At 49.1% G+C, this 25,017-nt stretch overlaps 1 protein-coding gene across 1 annotated transcript; it reads left to right on the plus strand.

The window, feature by feature from the left end:
* Window positions 1-33: 33 nt before the first annotated feature.
* Window positions 34-23,325, plus strand: RSPH6A (radial spoke head 6 homolog A; the record flags this gene model as incomplete). The annotated part of the gene is made up of 6 exons (XM_080703613.1): window positions 34-695; window positions 9,584-9,818; window positions 12,369-13,133; window positions 14,999-15,143; window positions 16,908-17,025; window positions 23,088-23,325. 6 exons carry the CDS (start codon window positions 34-36, stop codon window positions 23,323-23,325), a joined length of 2,163 nt encoding a protein of 720 aa, XP_080559739.1.
* Window positions 23,326-25,017: the final 1,692 nt, after the last annotated feature.

Genomic DNA, 25,017 nt, shown 5'->3' on the forward strand with positions numbered 1-25,017 from the left:
TTTCTCCTAGACACCTGCATCCCCTTTTGAGCCATGGGGGACCCGCCGCCCAACCCCGAGGACCGGCAGCAGTCGAGCCGGAGGAGTTCCCAGGCCCAGGAGCGGCGGCGCAGTCGGGAGCCCTCGCTGTCCCAGGCCGGGTCCGACCAGGTGCAGCAGACCCAGCATCGGAGCAGTCGGGGCAGTAGGCTAAGTCAGGACTTGCGAACGACCCAGACCCTCTTACCCCGCTGGTCGCAGGGGGGCAACCAGCCCCCAAGTGAGAATCTGCCTGAGTTTCAGACAGAGGAAGGCCCAGCGGGGGGCACAGACAGCCAGTTCTTGAATGTGAGCTTACCCCCTGAGTTCCAGACCTCTGCTTACCTAAGCGAGGACAGGATCCAGCCTGGCGAACTCACCACCAACCTCATGCTGCAGCAGCTGCAGCAGGACCAGGGTGGCTTCTTCCAGCCGCTGGAGGCCCACATCTACCAGGACCCTGGGGCCAACACCAACCAGAGAGAAGACCAGCAGTTCAACCAAGGCACCCAGCATGGGCCCTACCTAAAGGATGACCCCACCCTGCAGTTCTCACCCTCAGAACTGGGCTTCCCACATTTTGGCATGGAGGTGCCGGAGCCTGAACCGCGGGAGCTAGCTGTGCAGAATGCCAAGGCCTACCTGCTGCAGACCAGCGTCAGTTGCGACCTCAGCCTGTGAGAGGGGCCAGGAGTGTGGAGGGTGGGTTCCTGGCAAGGAGAGGCCCTAGCCAAGGCTCTGCCTCAGGCTTTGGGGTCTGAGTCACAGGGATGGGGGGGGGGGTGTCCTCACGGAAACCACTGACAGCTCTGACAATCTTGGCAAGGAATTGGGGAAGGAATTGTGCAGAATTCCAAAACAAGTGATTTGGCTCCCGACGCCCTCTTCTTACCCACTCAGTCTCTCTGCCTGAGGAAGGTACTTGCCCGAGCCACCTAGCTACCCTCACAGTATACCTGTCAGCCTCCATTAGGTACTCATTAAGTATACATCCCAAGAGATGGAAATAAATGTCAAAACTGGTAATGGCAGTTGGGAATGTTGTCATGTGCCTGTAATCCCAACATGTGGGAGGCTGAGACAAGAGGATGGCAGGTTCCAGGACAACCTGGGCAACTTAGCAAGATCCTGTTCCAAAAAATAAAATGGAAGCCGGGTGTGGTGGTGCACGCTTGTAATCCCAGCATCTGGGAGGCTGAGACAGGAGGATCACAGTTCGCGGACAGCCTCAGCTACTTAGTGAGGCCCTTTGCAACTCAGTGAGACCCTGTTTCAAAATAAAGAATAAAAAATAGGGCTGTGGCTGGGCGTGGTGGCGCACGCTTGTAATCCCAGCATTTGGGAGGCTGAGACAGGAGGATCACAATTCCTGGACAGCCTCAGATATAGTGAGGCCCTTTGCAATACAGACTAAAAAATAAGGCTGGGGATGTAGCTCGGAGGTAGAATGCCTCTGTGTTCCATCCCCAATACTGCAAGAAAAGAAGGAGGAGGAGGAGGACGAGGAGAACAACAACAACAAAACCTGGGGTGTAGCTCAGAGGTAGAATGTCCCTGGGTTCTATTCCAGTCAGGCGTGGTGGCACACACTTGTAATCCCAGTACTTGGGAGGCTGAGAGATAAGGATCACAGGTTTGTCTCAGCTACTTAGACATTGCACAACTTAGTGAGTCCCTGGGGTTTTTTGTTTGTTTGGTTGGTTGGTTGGTTGGTTTTTTTTTTTTTTTTTTTTTTTTTTTTTTGTGTGTGTGTGTGTGTGTGTGTGTGTGTGTGTGTGTGTGTGTGTTACTGTGGTTGAAACTCAGGGGCTTTTCTACCTCCAGGCTATATTCCCAGACCTATTTTATACTCTATTTGGAAACAGGGTCTCACTAAGTTGCTGAGAACCTCATTAAGTAGCTGAGGCTGGCTTCGAACCTGTGCAATCCTCCTGTCTCAGCCTCCCAAGCAGTGAGATTACAAGCTGCACCACCATGCCCAGCATTTTATTCTTTATAAAGATTGGGGTTATAGCCCGGAGACAGAAGGCCCCTGGGTTCTATTCCCAATACCATAAAAATTTAAAAATATGGCTGGGAAACCAGGCATGGTGGCACATACTTGTAGTCCTAGCATTCGGGAGGCTGAAATCAGACAACTTCAGCTACTTTGTGTGTGTAGGTGGGTCTGGGGATGGAACCCAGGGGCATTAAACAGCCAAGCTACACCCCCTGCCATATTTATTCTTTCCTTCTTTCTTTCTTTCTTTCTTTCTTTCTTTCTTTCTTTCTTTCTTTCTTTTTTTTTTTTTTTTTGGAACGGGATCTCACTAAGTTGCAGAGGACCTTGCTAAGTAGCTGAGACTGTCTGCAAACTGCAATCCTCTGGTCTCAGCCTCCTGAATGCTGGGATTACAAGTGCACACCATCACGCCTGGCTCAGCCTCAGCTACTTAGCGAGGCCTTTTACAACTCAGTGAGACCTTGTTTCTAAAATAATAAGACTAAAAAATAGGGCTGGGGGTAGAATGCCCCTGGGTTCAATCCCCAGTACTGCAAAAATAAACAAGTAAGCAAATAAATCAAATGGACTGGGGATGTATCTCAGTGGTATAGTTCCATCACTAGTACTGCAAAAATAAGCAACTTTTTTTTTTGGTGTCCCATCAACAAAGCTCAGCTCTCAACAACATCAGGGTTCCTTCCTGAAGGAAAAGGCCTGGTCTCACTTCTTAGCCTCCTCAGCTCCACTGAGGGCCCGCCACCACACTCAAGACTCCTGAGAAAACTTTCCACACAGCAGATGATGTATATACTTGCTTTGGAATTAGAACAACCTAGCTGTGCGTGGTGGCGCACACTTGTAATCCCCCCGCTTGGGAGGCGGAGACAGGAGGATCGCGCAGGTTCAAAGCCAGCCTCGCTGGCTTAAGAGAGCCTGTTTCCAAATAAAAATATAAAAAATAGGTGTCTGGGAGTATAGCCCAGAGGTAGAGGGTTTCCAGGAACCCCAGTACCACCAAAAAAAAAAAAAAAAAAAAAATGAGAACAACCTACTGTGCCAACATTGTGCCATCTGACTTCAACTTTCCCTGAGCCTTCGTTTCTTCCCCTGGAGAGTGGGAATCAAAGTTGTTATAAAAGCCGGGTGTGGTGGCGCACGCTTGTAATCCCCGCGCTTAGGAGGCTGAGACAGGAGGATCGCACGGGTTCAAAGCCAGCCTCAGCTACATAGTGAGGCTCTCAGCAACTTAGTGAGACCCTTTTTCCAAATAAAATATAAAAAAGGTCTGGGAGTATAGCCCAGAAGTAGAAAGCCTCTGAGTTCCACCCCTAGTACCACCAAAAAAAAAAAAAAAAAAAAAAAGTTGTTATAAAAGCCAGGCATGGTGGCGCATGCTTGTAATCCTAGCATTTGGGAGGCTGAGACTGGAGGATCGTGGTTCGCGGACAACTCCAGCTACGTAGTGAGGCCCTCTGCAACTCAGTGAGACCTGTTTTCAAAATGAAAGAATAAAAATAGGGCCGGAGGTGTCAGAGGTAGAATGCCCCTGGGTTCTATTCCCAGTACCACAATAAAGAGAGAAAGAAAGAAAGAAAGAAAGAAAGAAAGAAAGAAAGAAAGAAAGAAAGAAAGAAAGAAAGATAGATAGATAGATTATCTTGAAGCTGGGTGTGGTGGGGTGCACCTGTAATCCCAGTACTTGGGAGGCAGAGACAGAAGGATCACAGGTTCGAGGACAACCTCAGCAATTTGTGACTCTTATGAACCTAATGAGTCCCTGTTTCAAAGCAAAAAATAGAAATGGCTGGGGGTGTAGCTTGGAAGTAGAATATTCCTAGGCTCTAACCTCAGTACAAAAAAAAAAAAAAAAATAGGTCGTGTGTGGTGGCACAACCTTGTAGTCCCAGTACCTGGGAGGCTGAGACAGGAGAATCACAGGTTTGTGGACATCCTCAGCTACTTAATGAGGCCCTCTGCAACTTTGTGAGACCCTGCTTCAAAATAATAAAAAAATAGGCCTGGGGATGAGGCTGGGAGGTAGAATGCCCAGTACTAGAAAAAAAAAAAAAAGGTTGAGGGTTTAGCTCAGAGGTAGACTACCCCTGGGTTCAATGCCCAATATCACACACACACACACACACACACACACACACACACACACCTTAGGTTGGGGGTGTAGTTCAGTGGTAGAGCACTTGCCTAGCCCTGGGTAAGGCTCTGGTTTTCATCCCCAGCAAAAATAAAGTCAAGAGCTGGACTTGGGCGTGGTGGTGCATGCTTGTAATCCCAGCATTCAGGAGGCTGAGACCTGAGGATTGCGGTTCGCAGACAGCTTCAGCTACTTAGTGAGGCCCTCCCCAACTTAGTGAGACCCTGTTTCAAAATAAAGAATAAAAATAGGGCAGGGGGTGTAGCTTGGAGGTCAAATGCCCTTGGGTTCCACCCCCAGACCCGAAAAAAAAAAAAAAAGAAAAAATCAAGAGCTGCCCATGATGGTGCATCCTTGTAATCTCAGCATTTGGGAGGCTGATTATGGTTCGAAGACAGCCTCAGCTACTTAGTGAGGCCCTTTGCAACTCAGTGAGACCCTGTTTAAAAATAAAGAATAAAAAAATTGGGCTGGGAGTGTCTCTCAGAGGTAGAATGGCCCTGGGTTCCATCCCCAGTACTGCAAAATATAAAAAAATAAAACAATAAAATTAAAATAACATACATATTATCTGCTATTGCAGTTCTGTTGTGTTTTCTGTTTGTTTTGGTACTTAAGAGTTGAAACCAGGGGCAGTCTACCTCTGAACTACATCCCCAGCCCTTTTTGTTTTATTATTTGGAAATGGTCTCAGTAAGTTTTGAGGCTGGCTTCAAACCTGTGATCCTCCTGTCTTAGTCTCCCAAGTACTGGGATTACAAGTGTGCATCACCACGCCCAGCTAATAGATAATTTTAATGTCAGTCTAGTCTTGAAATCTTATTATTAGCTGTGTGTGTGTGTGTGTGTGTGTGTGTGTGTGTTTGGTACTAGAGATTGAACTTAGATTCTTTTTTTTTTTTTTTTTTGTGGAACTGGGGATTGAACCCAGGAGCATCATTTTACCTCTGAGCTACATCATAGCTCCTGTGTGTGTGTAGGTGTGTGTGTGTGTGTGTGTGTGTGTGTGTGTGTGGTACTGGGGATGGAACCCAGGGGCTTTCTACCTCCGGGCTACACTCCCAGACCTATTTTATATTCTATTTGGAAACAGGGTCTCTTAAGCCAGCTGAGGCTGGCTTCGAACCTGCGCGATCCTCCTGTCTCAGCCTCCCAAGCGTGGGGATTACAAGTGTGCGCCACCACACCTGGCTCATGCTACTTTATTTTATTTAGAGAGAGGGTCTCGCTAAATTGATACAAGTCTCACTGAGTTGCTTAGGCTATCCTCAAACCCGCGATTCTCCTGTCTCAGCCTTCCAACTACTAAGATTACAAGCGTGCGCCACCACGCCCGGCTATTTTTATTCTTTATTTTGAAACAGGGTCTCACTGAGTTGCAAAGGACCTTACTAAGTAGCTGAGGCTGTCCAAGAACTGCTATTCTTCTCTCTCAGCCTTCCAAATACTGAAATTGCAAGCATGTGCCACCACTCCTGGCTCCCAGCCCTATTTTTTTTCTTTTTTTGAAACAGGATCTCACTAAATTGTGGAGGGCTTCAATATGTAGCTGAGGCTGGTCACAAAACCTTGATCCTCCTGTCTCAGCCTCCCAAGTACTGAGATTACAAGCATGTGCCACCACATGCTAAATTCTTATTTATTTATTTTTGTGGTACTGGGGATGGAACTCAGGGGCATTCTACCTCTGAGCTACACACCCAGCCCTATATTTTATTCTTTATTTTGAAACAGGGTCTCACTAAGTTGCAGAGGGTCTCACTAAGTAGTAGCTGAGGCTGTCCGCGAACTCGGATCCTCCTGTCTCAGCTTCCCAAATGCTGGGATTACAAGCATGCGCCACCACACCCAGCTAAACCCTTTTTAGTTTTTATTTTAACACAGAGTCTTGCTAAGTCACTGAGGGTCTCTCTAAATTCCCAAGCCTGGCCTCAAAACTGTAATCCTCTGTTACAGTTTACATGGTGCTGTGGGCTCTTTTTTTTAAATCAACAGAGTTTGTTGAACAGAAAATTTAAAACTAATAGGCAGCTCGGTGCACCTTTAACAAGTCTTTATCACAAAATCAATGAGAAATAGAAAGAGAAGAGAAGAAAAAGCAACGTGCTGGCAGGCATGCTGGAGAGCCTGAAAATGGATCTCTGACCCCCCTTCAGTCCCCAGCCTTTTAGTAGCTTTTGTATTGGTCTCTTATCAGCGTTCCCAAGGCAGTGGGCTGGTAACTTATTCCTTAGGCAGGTGGTCCTCTTTGTCTCTGGACAGCGCACTTACTGAGTGCGGGGTCAAGGCTCTGCCTGGCCTTCGCCTCTATTGTATCGGGCAGTATTGGTTGCTCATCAACTATGGGAGCTTCGAAGCTGCACACGGAGCTTACCTTTCCTACACCTAGCCAGGCCACAGAGGAGAGGAGGGAGACAGAGACGCTGGTCGCCTCTATATAGTTTTAGGGCTAAAGGCATTACTTATCGCTAAGACTTTTACTATAGGTTAATCATTAGGATGAAGGGCAAAGACAGGGGGGAACTCTGCATTCTAAAAGCTGGTGCCCCCTCCCTGGCTGAGTGCCTGCGCAGCACCCAGGCCCTGACTACTTTTTACATTTTGGAATTTAATACTAAAGCAATTTTCCAATACCAGCACATCTTCCTGTCTCAGTTTCCCAAGTGCTGGCATTGGTGTGCACCAATTAAATTTGCTTGGTTTAGTCCAGTTTAATCGGTGTATCATCCTTTGTAGAAATTACTGGGTGGTGCCCACTTATAATCCTGGCATTTGGGAGGCTGAGACCGGAGGATCATGGTTCGTGGACAGCCTCAGCTTAGTGAGCCCCTTTGCTACTCAATGAGACCCTGTTTCAAAATAAAAGAATATCCGGAGCCTGAGACCAGGAGGATCAAGGTTTGCAGACAGCCTCAGCTACTTAGTGAGGCCCTTTGCAACTTAGTGAGACCCTGTTTCTTTTTTTTTTTTTTTTTTTTTTTTTTTGGTGGTACTGGGGGTGGAACCCAGGGGCTTTCTACCTCCGGGCTATACTCCCAGACCTTTTTTATATTTTATTTGGAAACAGGGTCTCACTAAGCTGCTGAAAGCCTCACTAAATAGCTGAGGCTGGCTTCGAACCCGTGCGATCCTCCTGTTTCAGCCTCCCAAGTGCGGGGATTACAAGCATGCGCCACCATGCCCGGCTCAGTGAGACACTGTTTCTAAGTGAAGAATAAAAAAATAGAATCCGGTGGCACAAGCTTGTAATCCCCGCCCGCTTGGGAGGCTGAGACAGGAGGATCGCATGGGTTCCAAGCAAGCCTTGCTGGCTTTAGAGACTCTGTTTCAAAATAAAAAGTATAAAAATAGGTTGGGGAGCCGGGCGCGGTGGCACACGCTTGTAATCCCCGCGCTTGGGAGGCGGAGACAGGAGGATCGCACAGGTTCGAAGCCAGCCGCGCGCACTGGTTTAGGAGACCCTGTTTCCAAATAAAAATGTAAAAATAGGTCTGGGAGTATAGCCCGGAGGTAGAAGGGCTTCCAGGAACCCCAGTACCACCAAAAAAAAAAAAATAAAATAAAAAAATAAAAATAGGTCGGGGAGTGTAGCCCAGAGGTAGAAGGGTTTCGAGGAACCCCAGTACCATAAAAAAAAAAAAAAAGAAAGAAAGTTTAAGAAGCCGGGCTTGGTGGCGCACGCTTGTAATCCCTGCACTTGGGAGGCTGAGATTGGAGGGTCACACAGGTTTGAAGCCAGCCTCAGCTACTTAGTGAAGCTCTCAGCAACTTAGTGAGACCCTGTTTCCAAATAAAATATAAAATAGATCTGGGAGTGTAGACCAGAGGTAGAAAGCCCCTGGGTTCCATCCCCAGAAACACACACACACACACACACACACACACACACACACAAAATGTAAAAAAGTGGAAGAAAGAAAAATAAATTACTGGGTAGCCCGGTGTGGTGGCAAACATGGCCTCCTAGTACTTGGGAGGCCAGGACAGATCATAGATTCAAGGTCTCCCCTGGCAATTTAGTGAGATCCTGATTCAAAATATAAAATAGCCGGGCGTGGTGGCGCACACTTGTAATCCCCACACTTGGGAGGCTGAGACAGGATTGCAGAGGTTCGAACCCAGCCTCAGACCCTTCCTTCTTGTATTCTGGAGTTTTAGTATCAAGATTATGTCAGACTCATGTCTCAAGACGTATCTACCTGCTATTTCCTTTGACAGAAACACTCTCCCCACCAAATCTGCGTGCTTTACCCCCTCTTTATTCCAATCTCAGTTTAAATGCCACCTGGGCAGGTCTTGCACATCCTCCTATTTATTCATTATTGTTATAGCTACCCTACCGCTGAGCTATACCCCTAGCCCTATTATTTATTTATTTATTTATTTATTTATTTATTTATTTATTTATTTTTGTGGTACTGGGGTTCCTGGAAACCCTTCTACCTCCGGGCTACACCTCCAGACCTATTTTATGCTTTTTTTTTTTTTTTTTTTTGGAAACAGGGTCTCTTAAGCCAGCAAGGCTGGCTTCGAACCTGTGCAATCCTCCTGTCTCTGCCTCCCAAGCGCAGGGATTACAAGCGTGCGCCACCACGCCCGGCTGTTTGTTTATTTTAATGGTAACGGGGATTAAATCTAGGGGCATTCTACCTCTGAGCTACCCTCACAGCCCTATTTTTATTTTTGTAATTAATTTATTTGCTTATTAATTTATTTATTTTGCAGTACTGGGGATGGAACCCAGGGCATTATACCTTCAAGCTACACCCCCAGCCCTATTTTTTATTCTTTATTTTGAAACAGGGTCTCACTGAGTTGCAAAGGGCCTCACTAAGTAGCTGAGGCTGTCCGTGAACCGCGATCCTCCTGTCTCAGCCTCCCTAATGCTGGGATGACAAGCGTGCGCCACCACACCCGGCTTTATTTTTATTTTGAAACAAGGTCTCGCCAGGTTGATGGAATCTCACTACTTGCTAAGGCTGTTCTTGAACCTCTGATTCTCCTGTCTCAGCTTCTCAAGTACTGGGATTACGACCATGCACCACAATGCCTGGCTTATCTATTTTGAAACAGGGCCTCACTGAGTTGCTGAGGCTGACCTACAACCTGGGATCCTCCTCTCACAGCCTGTCAAGTACTAGGATTGCAGGCCTGTGCCACCTTGTCCGGCTTGGCCTCCCTGTTGAAAATCGCACACTGTCTCCCATGCCTGCCGCTCCCAGTCCCCAGTCTCAACAGACATTATCACCCCATACCTAGCTTGCTATATATTCTGCCTCCTTAATTAACGACCATCGCCCTCATCTGAACATCAGTTCCACCAGGACAGGGGCCTTTTCTGTTCTCCACTGTGTCTGCAGAGCCAGGCACAGCAGCTGTTTCGATGGCTGAGAATGGTGTCCCCTCCACCCCCTCCTGCTTGCGGGAGCTAGGTACGAGCACCTGGTGAACCTGCTGACCAAGATCCTGAACCAGCGGCCCGAGGACCCCTTGTCCATCCTGGATTTCCTAAACCGCACCACGCAGTCGGAGTGGTTCCACCCCAAGCTGGACACGCTGCGGGACGACCCTGAGATGCAGCCCACCTACGAGATGGCCGAGAAGCAGAAGGCGCTGTTCAGACGGAGCGGCAGCGGAGAGGGCGAGCAGGAGATGGAGGAGGAGGTGGTGAGTGAGCCAGTGCGGAGGCCCCGCAGCTCTGCTGAGGCCAGAAACAACAGCGGTCAGCGCCTCGCTCAAGGGGGCTGCCAGACCTCAGGGGGCCCTGAATGTCGGGCTAGGGCTTGTGCTTCTTTGTGTGTATGTGGTACTAGGGATTGAACCCAGGGGCTTTCTACCTCCAAGCTACACCCCCAGCCCTATAATATTTTTATTTTCAAACAGGATCTTGCTAGGTTAATGAGAGTCTCACTTCTTGCTGAGGCTGGCCTTGAGCCTTGGATCCTCTGGTCTCAGCCTCTCATACACTGGGATTATGAGGTTCACCACCAAGCCTGGCTTGGGGTTTGTGTTTTCTCCCTCCAGACAGGGGTCAAGGCGGAACGCTGGGCAGCAGAGAGAGGGCTACAGGCTGAGGCTACAAATGTAGCTCAGCGGTAAAGCATCCCTTTGCCCCTTTGCACAAGGCCTGGGTTCCCTACACACACACACACACACACACACACACACACACGCTCTATTTTAGCCTCTGGCACTTGCATGTATTCCCAGTATTTGGGAGGCTGAGTGAGGAGAATTGCCGGTTGGAGATCAGCCTCAGCAACTTAGCAAGACTATGTTTCAAAATAAAAAATAAAAAAGAAGCCCAGTGTGGTGGCAGGCGCTTGCAATCCCCGCTTGGGAGACAGAGACAGGAGGATCTTGTGGCTGGCTTAAGAGACCCTGTTTCCAAGTAAAAATATAAAATAGGTCTGAGAGTAGAAGGGTTTCCAGGAACCCCAGTACCACAAATAAATAAATAAATAAATAAATAAATAAATAAATAAATAAATAAATATAAAAAAGAGCTGGGAATGTAGCTCAAAGGTAGAAAGGCACTGAGTTCAAACCCCAGCACAGGCCGGGCATGGTGGTGCACAGTTGTAATCCCCGCACTTGGGAGGCAGAGACAGGAGGATCGTGCAGGTTCAAAACCAGCCTTGCTGGCTTAAGAGACCCTGTTTCCAAATAAAATATAAAATAGGTCTGGGAGTGTAGCCTGGAGGTAGAAGGCCCCTGGGTTCCATCCCCAGTACCACCAATAAATAAATAAATAAATAAATAAATAATAAAAAAGCAGCACAGTAAATAAATAAATAAGCCAGGTGTGGTGGCGCATGCTTGCAATCCCAGCATTCAGGAAGCTGAGATTGAAGGATCAAGGTTGTTGGCCAGCCTCAGCTACTTAGTGAGGCCTCTGCAACTCAGTGAGGCCTGGTTTCAAAATACAGACTAAAATATAAGGCAGGGGGTGTAACTCGGAGGTAGAATGCCCCTGGGTTCCATCCCCACTCCCGCAAAAAAAAAAAAAAAAAAAAAAAGGAAGAAAGAAAGAAAGAACAAAGGAGCTTGGGAGGCTGAGACAGGAGGATGGCAGGTTTGCAGCCAGCCTCAGGTACCTAGTGCGTTCCTCTGCAACTCAGTGAGCTCCTGCTTCCAAATAAGAAGTAAAATTGTACTGGGGATTGTAACTCAGAGGTAGAATGCCTCTTGGCTCAGGCCCCAGGACCGCCAAAAATTAAATAAATACATAAAATAAAAGAGGAGCTGGGCATGGTCGCATGTGCTTATAATTCCATTACTTTGGAGGCTGAGACAGGAGGACCACAGGTTTGTGGCCAGCTTCAGCAGACGTAGTGAGACTCTGTTTCAAAAGAATAAAAAAGAATAAAATAGGGCTGGGGGTATAGCTTGGAGGTAGAATGCCCCTGGGTTCAATCCCCAGTAACATATATATATATATATATATATATATATATATATATATACACACACACACATACATATGTATATATATACACACACATATATATGTATATATGTATGTATGTATACGTATACATATACATATATATATATATATATATATATATATATATTGTGTGTGTGTGTGGTACTGGAGGTGGAACCCAGAGGCTTTCTACCTCTGGGCTATACTCCAAGACATATATATATATATATATATATATATATATATATATATATATTTTTTTTTAATTTGGAATATATATACATACATACATATATATATATATATATATTTTTTTTTTTTGAAACAGGGTCTCACTAAGTTGCTGAGAGCCTCACTAAGTAGCTGAGGCTGGCTTCGAACCTGTGCGATCCTCCTGTCTCAGCCTCCCAAGCGCGGGGATTACAAACATGCGCCACCACGCCCGGTGCATGCATATACATACATATATATATAATTTTTTTTTAAGGCTGAGGGTATAGCTCAGCGATAGAATGTCCCGGTTCAGGTTCAGTCCCCTCTACCTACACACACACACACACACACACACACACACACAGAGAAGGGGGACAGATGAAGGCCCCTGCCTTTTCCTTCCCATAAAGGGACAGCCTCTTCAAGGAATGTGTCCAGGGGTTTCCGCCCCTGGCCCCCCCCCTGCATCGCACTGATCAGGACCGGGGGCCCTGAGTCCGAAGCTCGGGCTCCGGGAGCCGCCGGGGCGCGGGGCTGCGGCCCCCGCGGTCTGCCCTCCGCCCATCCCTCCGCAGGCGGAGACCGCCGTGCCCAACGTCATGGAGACGGCCTTCTACTTCGAGCAGGCGGGCGTGGGCCTGAGCAGCGTCGAGAGCTTCCGCGTCTTCCTGGCCCTGAAGCAGCTGGTGGAGCAGCAGCCCATCCACACGTGCCGCTTCTGGGGCAAAATCCTGGGGCTGAGCCGCAGCTACCTGGTGGCCGAGGTGGAGTTCCGCGAGGGCGAGGAGGAGGGCGAGGAGGAGGAGGTGGAGGAGCTGATCGAGGGCGGCGAGGTCCTGGAGGCGCACGGCGAGGAGGAGGGCGAGGAGGACGAGGAGAAGGTGGTGGACGCCATCCCCAAGCCCACGTGGAAGCCCCCGCCCGTCATCCCGAAGGAGGAGAGCCGCACGGGCGCCAACAAGTACCTGTACTTCGTGTGCAACGAGCCGGGCCGGCCCTGGACGCGGCTGCCGCACGTGACGCCCGCGCAGATCGTGCAGGCCCGCAAGATCAAGAAGTTCTTCACCGGCCACCTGGACGCGCCGGTGGTCAGCTACCCGCCCTTCCCCGGCAACGAGGCCAACTACCTGCGCGCCCAGATCGCGCGCATCTCGGCCGCCACGCACATCAGCCCGCTCGGCTTCTACCAGTTCGGCGAGGAGGAGGGCGACGAGGAGGAGGAGGGCGGCGCGGGCCGCGACTCCTTCGAGGAGAACCCCGACTTCGAGGGCATCCCCGTGCTGGAGCTGGTCGACTCCATGGCCAACTGGGTGCACCACACGCAGCACATCCTGCCGCAGGTGAGCACCCGGCCGGCGGGGTCGAGCCTGGAGCGCCCGCGGCCCGGGCCCCGGGAGGAGCCGGGTGTTACCCTCTGCCAGGTGTCATGCTCAGTAACCTCCACCCCTGCCCGCCTCCCTTCCACCGGCTTGGCTTTGATTGACCATCCCCTCAGAAGAAGCCCTGGGGGCCAGATGCATTTGGGCGGTTTGAATTTTTCAGGCTTGAGCTGGGCATGGTGGCGCACGCCTGTGATCCTCGTCCTTGACAGGCTGAAACCGCAGGAATTGCAGAATTGCAACCTCTACCAGCAATTCAGCAAGATACTCAGCCATCTAGGGAGACCTTGCTCCAAAATTTTAAAAAAATCAACTGGGTTGGTGGTACATCCTGTAATCCGTGTATATGGGAGGCTGAGACAGGAGCACAGGTTGGAGGCCAGCCAAAGCAATTTAGCGAGACCCTGTTTCCAATTAAAAAAATAAACCGGGCCTGGTGGTGCACGCTTGTAATCCCAGCATTTGGGAGGCTGAGAAGGGCTGAGACAGGAGGATCGTGGTGCGCAGACAGCCTCAGCTACTTAGGCCCTTTGTAACTCAGTGAGACCCTGTTTCAAAATAAAGAATAAAAAAATAGGGCTGGGGGTGTAGCTCGGAGGCCAAATGTCCCTGGGTTCCATCCCCAGACCCGCAAAATAAAAAAATAAAAAAGATGGGGGTGGGGGTGCGGCTCAGAGGTAGGAAGGCACGGAGTTCGACTCTCAGGACCAGGAAGAAGACAACACCCCCCCTCCTCGGGCTCTTCAGTGTCTCCTGGAACTCAACGACAATTTGAGAGAGACACACACTCTCCACTTCAAGATGCAGAAAGTCAGCTGCAGGAGGGCAGAGCTCTGTGTGTGTGTGTGTGTGTGTGTGTGTGTGTGTGTGTGTGTGTTACCGGGGATGAAACCCAGGGGCATTCTATTTCCAAGCTACACCCCCAGCCCTATTTTTTATCCCTTACTTTGAAACAGGGTCTCATTAAGTTGCAGAGAGCCTCACTAAGTAGCTACGGCTCATTGCAAACCTGGAATCCTCCTATCTCAGCCTCCCAAATACTGGGATTATAAGTGTGTGCCACCATGCCCAGCCGGCAGAGCTTTTTTTTTTTTTTTTTTTTTGGCAGTACTGGGGTTGAAACCCAGCTATGCCCCATCCCTATTTTTTTTTTTTTTTATTCTTTATTTTGAAACAGGGTCTCACTGAGTTGCAAAGGGCCTCACAAAGTAGCTGAGGCTGTCCCCGAACCACCATCCTCTTGTCTCAGCCTCCCAAATGCTGGGATTACAAGCCTGCGCCACCACATCCGGCTTGTTTTTTTGTTTTGGTACTAGGGATTGAATCCAGAGGTATTCTACCTCTGAGCTATAAAATAGGACCAAGTCTTTTTTTATTTTGAAACAAAGTCTCACTAAGTTGCTGGGGCTGGCCTTCAATTTATGATCCTCTCAAGTACTAGGATTTATCAGCCTCCCAAGTACTAGGATTCCAGGCACCTACCACCATCCCCAGCTTGACAGAGATATTGAGATGTCTTTTCACACAGAGGTGTCCCCAGCACCCCAGCAGGTCTTACATCTAGTACATGCTCAATAAACATGTGACCCCAGGAATCAGCGAGTGAGTGAATGGGGGTCACAGTCCGCAGGAGGCAGGCAGCCCAGCTCACCATGACAGTCTCTGGGCTCATTCTCTCAGGTCTCCTTGCCTGCGGGACTAACCCTGCCCTCCTGCCCACAGGACAGGACGGATGCTTTCATCCTGCCTGGCCCTTCACCTCCCCCCCATCCCAGCAGGCTGGGTCCTATCCTGGAGGTGCCACCTGACCCCACCCCCACCCCCAGGGCCGCTGCACTTGGGTGAACCCTTTGCAAAAGACAGAGGAGGAGGAGGAGCTGGGGGAGGAGGAAGAGAAGGCGGACGAGGGGCTGGAGGAGGTGGAGCAGGAAGTCGGGCCCCCGCTGCTCACGCCGCTGTCGGAAGATGCGGGTAAGGATCTTCCTCAGCTGTGCGCTCACCTGGGAGGGGGAGGGAGAGGCCGCCTGCTGAGGTCATCTCCACCGCCCGGGCTCAGCCGCTCTGTCATCTATAAAACGGGCATCGCGTGCCGGGCATGGCGGTGCACACTTGTAATCCCAGCATTCGGGAGGGTGAGACCGGAGAATCGTTGTTCACCGACAGCCTCAGCTACTTAGTGAGGCCCTTTGCAACTTAGTGAGACCCTGTTTCAAAACTAAAAAATAAGCCGGGTGTGGTAGCGCACGCTTATAATCCCAGTGCTGGGAGGCTGAGACAGGAGGATCGCAGGTTTGAAGCCAGGCTCAGCTACTTAGGCTCTCAGCAACAGGATCTCAGTGAGACCCTGTTTCCAAATAAAGTATAAAAAATAGGTCTGGGAGTATAGCCTGGAAGTAGAAAAGCCCCTGGGTCCCACCCTCAGCACACACACACACACACACACACATACACACACACACACACACACACACACACACACACAGAAAGAATAAAGAAAATGAGGGCGGGGCTATAGCTTGGAGATTGAATGCCCCTGAGTTCCCTCACCAGACTGGCAAAATTAATCAATCAATCAATTAATTTTAAAAAACAAGCCGGGCGTGGTGGCGCATGCTTGTAATCCCCGCGCTTGGGAGGCTGAGACAGGAGATCTCACAGGTTTGAAGCCAGCCTCAGCTACTTAGTGAGGCTCCCAGCAACTTAGTGAGACCCTGTTTCCAAATAAAGTATAAAATAGGTCTGGGAGTATAGAAAGCCTCTGGGTTCCACCCCAGTACCACCAAAAAAAAATAAAAAATAAAAAATAAAATAAAATAAAAAATAAAAAAAACATCACAAGCCAGGCACAGCAATTCACACCTGGAATCTCAGTATTTGGAAGGCTGAGACAGGAGGATTGCAGGCTCGCAGCCAGCCTCAGGTACTTAGTGAGGCCCTCTGCAATTTAATGAGACCTTGTTTCAAAATAAAACATAAAAAAGGGGCTGACGGTATAGCTCTCCACTACTGCAATATAATAAGTCTGGCAGCTCAGGGACAAAATGATCCTGGGTTCTGTCTTTCTATCGTATTTCTCTGTCTCTCAGTACCCAGTGGCTGTCGTTCTCTCTCTCTCTCTCTCTCTCTCTCTCTCTCTCTCTCTCTCTCTCTCTCTCTCTCACACACACACACACACACACACTCACACAAATGTTAAATGGGCATCACAACACTGCCTCCCTCCCTGTGCACTGCCCGGTCACGTGTCATGTGGGCGTGGGGGAGGGGGATATAGTGAGGGAGCCCCCCACTCCCCGCCAAAGAGGAGGCGAGGCTTGAGCTGGCTTTTGAATAAGTGGACAGGACCTGGGGAGAAGAGGGAGGAGAGGCGAGGCTGGGGGGGCAGACAGACCCCCATCCAAACTCAGTCTGGGAGCCCAGAGCCCGCACCCTGCCTGCGGCAGCCTGGTCCAAACCAATGGGCAGCCCGGGAGGAGAATGACCAGGCGCTGCGGCAGCCCCGCTGCAGACATCCGTCGCCAGGCCTCACCGCCACCCTGCAATGGAGGTGAAGCAGGCGTCCCGCGTCCTGGGCGGGGTCACAGAGGCTCCGCCCACGCTGTCAGCGGCTGCAGTTCCCTTTGTGCCCGGCCAGCCCTCGGGCTGTTTCCTCACCTCCACACCTGGTGGGGGGGGGGGGGTCATGCAGGGCCTGGGAATCCCTGACTCACGTCCCTCTCCACTTCCCCACCGCAGAAATCATGCACCTGTCGCCCTGGACCACGCGCTTGTCCTGCAGCCTCTGTCCGCAGTACTCGGTGGCTGTCGTGCGCTCCAACCTCTGGCCAGGTGCCTACACCTACGCTAGTGGCAAGTAGGTCTTCGCCCTGTCCCTCCCAGAAGGAGACCCCGTTAGGACTGTTCCTCAGGGTGGGCAGAGATGGGGAGGAGTCTTTCAGGAGGGCCCCGGGACTGACCCCCTTACTCAGCTCCCAGGGATTCCACTAGGACTAAAATAAGAAATCCAGGCCTCTAATGCCAGTACTTGGGGAGGCTCAGACAGGAGGATTGCAGCTTCGAGGCCAGCCTCAGCAATTTAGTGAGGCTCTCAGCAACTGAACCAGCATCTATCTAAAAAAAAAAAAAGGCTGGAGGCATAGCCAGGGCATAGAATGCCCCTGGGTTTAATCTCCAGCACTAAAAAGAAAAGAAAAGAAAAGAAATTTTTAAAAAAAAAAAAAAAGGAAGGAAGGAAGGAATAATCTCAGGCCAGTGGAGTGAGCTTTTAGTTCCAGGTACTGAGGAGGGGAAATCATCTGAGCCTAAGAGTTCCAGGCTGAGATGAGTACGGCGCGTGCACCTGTAATCCCAGCATTCAGGAGGCTGAGGCCAGAGGATCGCCGTTCCCGGACAGCCTCAGCTACTTAGTGAGGCCCTCTGCAACTCAGTGAGACCCGGTTTCAAAATAAAGAACAAAAAATAGGGCAGGGGGTGTAGCTCGAAGGTCAAATGCCCCTGGGTTCCATCCCCAGACCCGCAAACAAAACAAAACAAAACAAAACAAACAAAACAGGCATAGGGGTATAGCCTGGAGGGAAAAAGCCCTTGGGCTCAATCTCCAATACTGCAGATTAATTAATTAGTTAATTAATTAATAAAAGAGTTCCAGGCTAGCCTGAGCAACATCGTGTGACTCTGCCTCTAAACTGAGGCCAAGGGTGTAGGCCCCTTGGGTGAGAATGGAGGATCAGAGAGGGAAGGGACTGGCCTAGGGCCACGCAACATTTGTGGGTTGCAAAGCAGCGTCTCTAGCCCTATGAGTCCTGGATTCTGGGGGTCGACTCCTGTCCCTGGGTCTTCTAGTTGGGAGGATCTTCTTTCAATGGAGCAGAAAGTTTCCCCACCAGGATCTCCCACCAGTCGCTTCCACAATTTTGACAAGCCGCTGGGCATGGTGGCACCTGCCTATAATCCTAGTACATGGGATCTGAGACTGTAGGCTTTCGTTTTCAAGGCCAGCTTTAGCAATTTAGTGAGACCCTCAGCAATTAAGACTCTGTTTCAAAATTGAGGAAAAAAAAATATCTGTACCAAATGGGGATTGAACCCAGGGGCATTCTTCTTCTGAGCTACACCCTCCAGCCCTATTTTATTTTTATTTTGAAATGGAGAAGCCGAGTGTGGCGGCACACACTTGTAATCACAGCATTTGGGAGGATGAGATGGGAGGAGCCTGGGTTCGAAACCACCCTCACCTACTTAGTGAGGCTCTCGGCAACTTAGGGAGACCTGTTTCCAAATAAAAAAATAAAGTCGGGCGTGGTGGCGCACGCTTGTAATCCCCGCGCTTGGGAGGCAGAGACAGGAGGATCGCGCAGGTTCGAAGCCAGCCGCGCGCTCTGGCTTAGGAGACCCTGTTTCCAAATAAAAATGTAAAAATAGGTCTGGGAGTGTAGCCCAGAGGTAGAAGGGTTTCCAGGAACCCCAGTACCACCACCAAAAAAAAAAAAAAAACAAATAAAAAAATAAAAACAGGGTCTCACTAAGTTGTGAAGAACCTTGCTCAATAGCTGAGGCTGGCTATGAACCTGCAATCCTCACTCAGCCTCCCAAGCACTGAGATTATATATGTGCGCCATCACAGCCGTCTAAAAAAAGTTTTTTAAAGAGCTAGAGCTAGGCATGGCGGTACACACTGTAATCCCACTACTCGGGAAGCTGAGACAAGAGGATCACAGGTTCAAAGTCAGTCTTGGCAACTTAGCAAGGCTCTCAGCAACCTAGCGAGAGACTCTGTTTCCAAATAAGAAATAAAATAGGGCTGGGAGTGTAGCTTGGAGGTACAGTGCCTTTGTGCTCAATCCTCAGCACCAAACTAAAATATAAAATTAAAAGGGCTGGGGCAGCAGTACATCTCTGTGTTATTTTAGAGAATAATGTAAATGTTAATATTCAAGTGAATTATTAGTTGTCAACCACTGAAAACAAAAGTTTTCTTTTTTTCTTTTCGTACTAAGGATTAAGCTCAAGGACATTCTACCTCTGAGCCACACTCCCAGCCCTTTTTTTTTTTAATTTTATTTTTTATTTTGAAACAGGGTCTCACTAAGTGGTGGAGGGCCTCACTAAGCTGCTGGCCTAGAACCTGCGATCCTCCTGTCTCAGCCTTCCCAGTACTGGGATTACAGGTGTGCTCCACTACTCCTGTCAGTTTTCTAAGTTTTAATAAATAAAAAATAAAAGGGCTGGGAGCCGGCCGTGGTGGCACACACTTGTAATCCCAGCATTTGGGAAGCTGAGACAGGAAGATCGTGGTTGGCAGGCAGCCTCAGCTACTTAGTGAGGCCCTTTGGAACTCAGTGAGACCCAGTTTCAAAATAAAGAATAAGCCGGGCGTGGTGGCGCACGCTTGTAATCCCCCGCGCTTGGGAGGCTGAGACAGGAGGATTGTGCAGGTTTGAAGCCAGCCGCGCTGGCTTAAGAGACCCTGTTTCCAAATAAAAATGTAAAAAAATAGGTCTGGGAGTGTAGCCCAGAGGGAGAAGGGTTTTCAGGAGCCCCAGTACCACCAAATATAAAAAAAAAAAAAATAAAGAATAAAAAATAGGGCTGGGGGTGGCGTTCGGCAGCAGAACCTCCCTGAGTTCCACCCCCAGTACTGCAAAAATAAATAAATAAATAAATAAATAATAAACAAACACACAGACTAAAAAATAGGGCTGGGGGTGTAGCTCAGAGGAAAAATGCCCATGAGTTACATCCCCAATTCCACAATAAATAAATAAATATTAAAAATAATAAAATAAAAAGGGCTGGGGGTGTAGCTGGGATGCAGCATGCCTCTGAACTCAATCCCCAGTACCAGCACGCACACACACACACACACACACACACACACACACACACACACACGCGCGCGCGCGCACGCATCTTCCAGGGCTTGGCCCACACTCCCCCGGGTCCCTCCGGCCCTCCCTGGTACATCCCAGCCCTTCTACTCGTCCTTTAGGGGCCAAGTCTGGAGCCGCCCGCGGGCGCTACCAGGTCTTTCCAGCAGGTGGCAGAACGACTCTGCGTAGATTTTTCTTTTCCATCTCAACGTGGATCTGCGCAGTATTCCGGCTTGTGGTGGGATTTCATCTAATCTTGTTACTTTAAACACATTCTTGGCAATTGTTTTTCTCTGCTCCAGAAACTGGGAAGAGGCATGTTTGCTTCTGCTAAAATCCTTTTTTTATTTTTTTATTTTATTGCGGTACTGAGTATGGAACCCAGGGGCATTGTACCTTCGAGCTACTCCCTCAGCCTTTTTATTTTATTTTATTTTATTTTATTTTATTTTATTTTATTTTTGCGGGTCTGGGCAGGGAACCTAGGGGTATTCGACCTCTGAGCTACACCTCCCGCCCTATTTTTTATTTTTTTATTTATTTTTTTTTGGTGGTGGTACTGGGGTACCTGGAAAGCCTTCTACCTCCGGGCTACACTCCCCCAGACCTATTTTATATTTTTATTTGGAAACAGGATCTCTTAAGCCAGCACATCTGGCTTCAAACCTGCACGATCCGATCCTTCCTGTCTCTGCCTCCCAAATGCGGGGATTACAAGCGTGTGCCACCACGCCTGGCTTTTTTATTATTTAATTTCAAACAGGTTCTCACTAAGTTGAGGAGGGCCTCACTAAGTAGCTGAGGCTGTCCGCAAACTGTGATCCTCCTGTCTCAGCTTCCCAAACTCTGGGATTACAAGCATATGCCACCACACCCAGCCCAGCCCTATTTTTTTAGTTTATTTATTTATTTGTTTGTTTGTTTATTTAGAAACAGGGTCTCACTGAGTTGCAAGGGCCTTGCTAAGTAGCTGAGGCTGTCCACAAATCACGATCCTCTGGTCTCAGCCTCCCGAATCTGGATTACAAGCATGTGCCACCGCGCCCAGCCCAAATTCCCTATTCTAACTGTATCCTAGTTATCAATATCTCTGAGAGCAAAAGACCACACTTGGGGCCCCTCTTGCCCTCCATCCTATTTCCCACCGACCCAACCCACCCATGCACCCTGCCACAGACCTCCTTTATAAAAAAAACTTGAATGTCGTTATTTGCCAAATGTGTACTAGACCTCAGGCCCTTTGTTTTAAAGGCAGACACGGGTGCTGTCATAGCGGGTGGGAGAAGTGCAGGCATTAATGATATAATAAATTCCCATCCCTCCACCAAACGTCCTGTGACAAAGTCAAATAAGTGCCACCAGGAGAGTGCAGGGCCCACCAGCGTGGGGATCAGGGAAGGATTCCTGGGGAGAACAGCCTCAGATCAGAACTGTGCAGGAAAAGAAAGGTAATAGGAGAGGCTGAATGACCGAAGGAACATCCTGGAATTCTAGAGCGGAGCTTCCCACACCGCGCGTGCGTGTGACGGGCTCACCTGAGATCTGGTGAAGGTGCAAATTTTGGTTCTGTTGGTCTGGGATGGAGCCTGAGATCTGTCATTCTTTTATTTACTTATTTATTTGGACTGGGGATTGAACACAGGGGCATTTTACCTCCATGCTACACTCTCAGCCATATTTTATTAATTTTTTATTTACTTATTATCGTGGTATTAGAGCTTAAATTATTTTTTCTTTTCTTTTCTTTTTTTTTTTTTTTGGTACTGGAGATTGAATCCAGGGAAATTCCTACATATGAGCTACACCCAGACTTACTTATTATTATTTGGTCCTGGGGATTGAAGTCGGGGGTGCTCTTCCTATGAGCTACACCCCAGCCCTTTTTATTTTTATTCCATTTGTGTGTGTGTGTGTGTGTGTGTGTGTGTGTGTTGCTGGAGATTGAACTCAGGGTCATTCTACCTATAAGCTATATCCCAGCCTAGTTTTGTTTGTTTTTGTGGTACTGGGGATGGAACCCAGGCCCATTCTACCTCTGAGCTACACTCCCAGCCCTATTTTTTTTTTATTATTTTTATTTATTTATTCTTTGTGTGAGTCTAGGAATGGAACCCAGCGGCATTCGACCTCCGAGCTACACCCCCTGCCCTATTTTTTATTCTTTATTCTGAAACAGGGTCTCACTAAGTTGCAGAGGGCCTACTAAGTAGCTGAGGTTGTCTGCAAACCACGATCCTCCGATCTCAGCCTCCTGAGTGTTAGGATTACAAGTGTGTGCCACCACGCCCAGCTCTTATTCTTTATTTTGAAACAGGGTCTCACTGAGTTGCAAGGGGCCTCACTAAGTAGCTAAGAATGTCTGTGAACTGCAATCCTTCCATCTCAGCCTCCCAAATGCTGGAATTACAAGTATGTGCCACCACACCTGGCTCACAGCCTGGTATTTATTTAATTTATTGTGGTACTGGGGATGGAACCCAGGGGCTTTCTACCTCTGGGCTATACTCCCAGACCTATTTTATATTTTATTTGGAAACAGGGTCTAAGTTGCTGAGAGCCTCACTAAGTAGCTGAGGCTGTTTTCAATCCTGTGTGATCCTCCTGTCTCTGCCCCCCAAGTACTGGGATTACAAGCGTGCGCCACCACGCCCGGCTTTGGTTTTTTATTTTTTTATATGGAAATGGGGTATCAGTTGCTGAGAGTCTAAGTTGCTGAGAGCCTCATTAAGGAGCTGAGTCTGGCCTCAAGTCTGTGACCCTCCTGTCTCTGCCCCCCAAATACTGGGGTTATAGACCTACTCCAACACACACAGCTCCCCTAGCTAAATTCTAAGCGCCTGACAGCCACACCCGCTATTGGGGGTGTGTGGGTAACATCACAGGCCTGCACAGAACAGGTGCTCAGGAAGTATGTGTCGAATGAACAAATGAACAGAGAAACCCCGGGGGGGGGGCCAGGTCCACCCCTCCGCTCGTGACTCTGCAGACATGCTCTGCCCGTGGTTGGCCCCTACCCTGAAAGTTCTGTGTCTCCCTGGCCCTCTAGAAAGTTTGAGAACCTCTACATTGGCTGGGGTCACAAGTATAGCCCCGAGAACTTCAACCCAGCCCTGCCAGCCCCCATTCAGCAGGAGTACCCCAGCGGCCCGGAGATCATGGAGATGAGCGACCCCACAGTGGAGGAGGAGCAGGCCCTCAAGGCCGCCCAGGAGCAGGCCCTGGCCGCCACGGAGGAAGAGGAGGAGCACGAGGATGAGGACGAGGACGAGGACCTGGATGACTGAGCCCTTCCCTCAGCCGCTTCCCCTTAGATGTACTTATTCCTTGTATTTGCCCTGTTGGCTTCCTTCCTGGCCCTGGAGGGGAGAGGTAGAAAAGGACGGCAGCGGCTCTCAATAAAATTTCCCCTGTATGGCATTCCCGCCAATCATTCCTTCACCCCTCTTCTGTATGTGTGTGTGTTATTGGGGATGGAATCCAGGGGCCTTCTGCCTCTGAGCTACACTCCCAGCCCTATTTTTGTTTGTTTTGTGGCACTGGGGATTGAATGCAGAGGCATTCTACCTTCAAGCCCCCAGCCCAATTTTATTTCTTATTTGGAAACAGAGTCTCCCTAGGTTGATGAGAGTCTCACTACTTGCTGAGGCTGTCCTCAAACCTGTGATCCTCCTGTCTTAGCCTCCCAAGTACTGGGATTACAGGTGTGTGCCACCACACCTGGCTTATTTATTTATTTAGTGGTATTGGGCGTGGAACCTAGGGGCTTTTCTACCTCTGGGCTGTACTCCCAGACCTATTTTATACTTTATTTGGAAACAGGGTCTCACTAAGATTCTGAGAGCCTCACTAAGTAGCTGAGGCTGGCTTTGAACCTGTGTAATTCTCCTGTCTCAGCCTCCCAAGCGCTGGGATCACAAGCGTGCGCCACTACTCTCCGCTTCTTATTTTGGTTTTGAAACAAGGTCATGCTGGGTTCCTGAGAGTCTCCCTAAATTGCTTAGGCTGGTCTTGAATCTGTGATCTTCCTGTCTTAGCCTCCCAAATACTGGGATTACAGGCCTGTGCCACCACACCCAGCCAAACAATTACTGAAATTCCTCTGTCAACTCAATCCTGTGCTGGGAACACAGAGGTGGCCAAGTGGCCCCCACTCGCCTTGCCAGTGCTCACTTGCTATAGAAAAGACAAACCCAAGCCAGGTGTGGTGGCGCACGCTTGTAATCCCAGCATTCGAGAGGCTGAGACAGGAGGATCATGGTTCGCGGACAGCCTCAGCTACTTAGTGAGGCCCTCTGCAACTCAGTGAGACCCGGTTTCAAAATAAAGAATAAAAAATAGGGCAGTGGGTGTAGCTTGGAGGTAGAATACCCCTGGGTTTCATCCCCAGTACCGAAAAAAAAAAAAAAAAAAAGAAAGAAAAAGAAAGAAAGAAAAGAAAAAACAACCCATCTCCAGACAGTGACAGCCCAGATGGAGGCACTCAGAAGACAGAATTCCTGAGCTAACTTTTTTTTTTTTCTCCTGGCACTGGGGGTGGAACAAAGAGCTCCACAAGGGAGCTAATTCCCCAGCCCCCCCCATTATAAACTTTTGTATTTATTTATTTAGTGGTACTGAGGACTGAATCCAGGCGCGTTTTATCTCTGAGCTACACCCCAGCCCTATTTAATCTTTATTTTGAAACAGGGTCTCACGAAGTTGCTAAGGCTCTCCTTGAACCTGTGATCCTCCTGTCTCAGCCTCCTAAGTACAGAAATTATAGATGTGCGCCACCACACACCCAGGTCGTTTATTCATATTAGGGACTGAACCCAGGGACATACTACCTCTGAGCTAAACCTCAGTTTGTTGGTTTTTGTGGTAGTGTGGGTGGAATCCAGAGGCATTTTACCTCTCAGAAATTAGACCCCAGCACGTATTTCTTTGTTTGCTTTTTGCTGCTGGGGATGGAATCCAGGGGCATTCTACCTCCGAGC

This window comes from Muscardinus avellanarius (genome assembly GCF_963383645.1).
Source record: "Muscardinus avellanarius genome assembly, chromosome: 10".
NCBI classification, from domain to species: Eukaryota; Metazoa; Chordata; class Mammalia; order Rodentia; family Gliridae; genus Muscardinus; species Muscardinus avellanarius.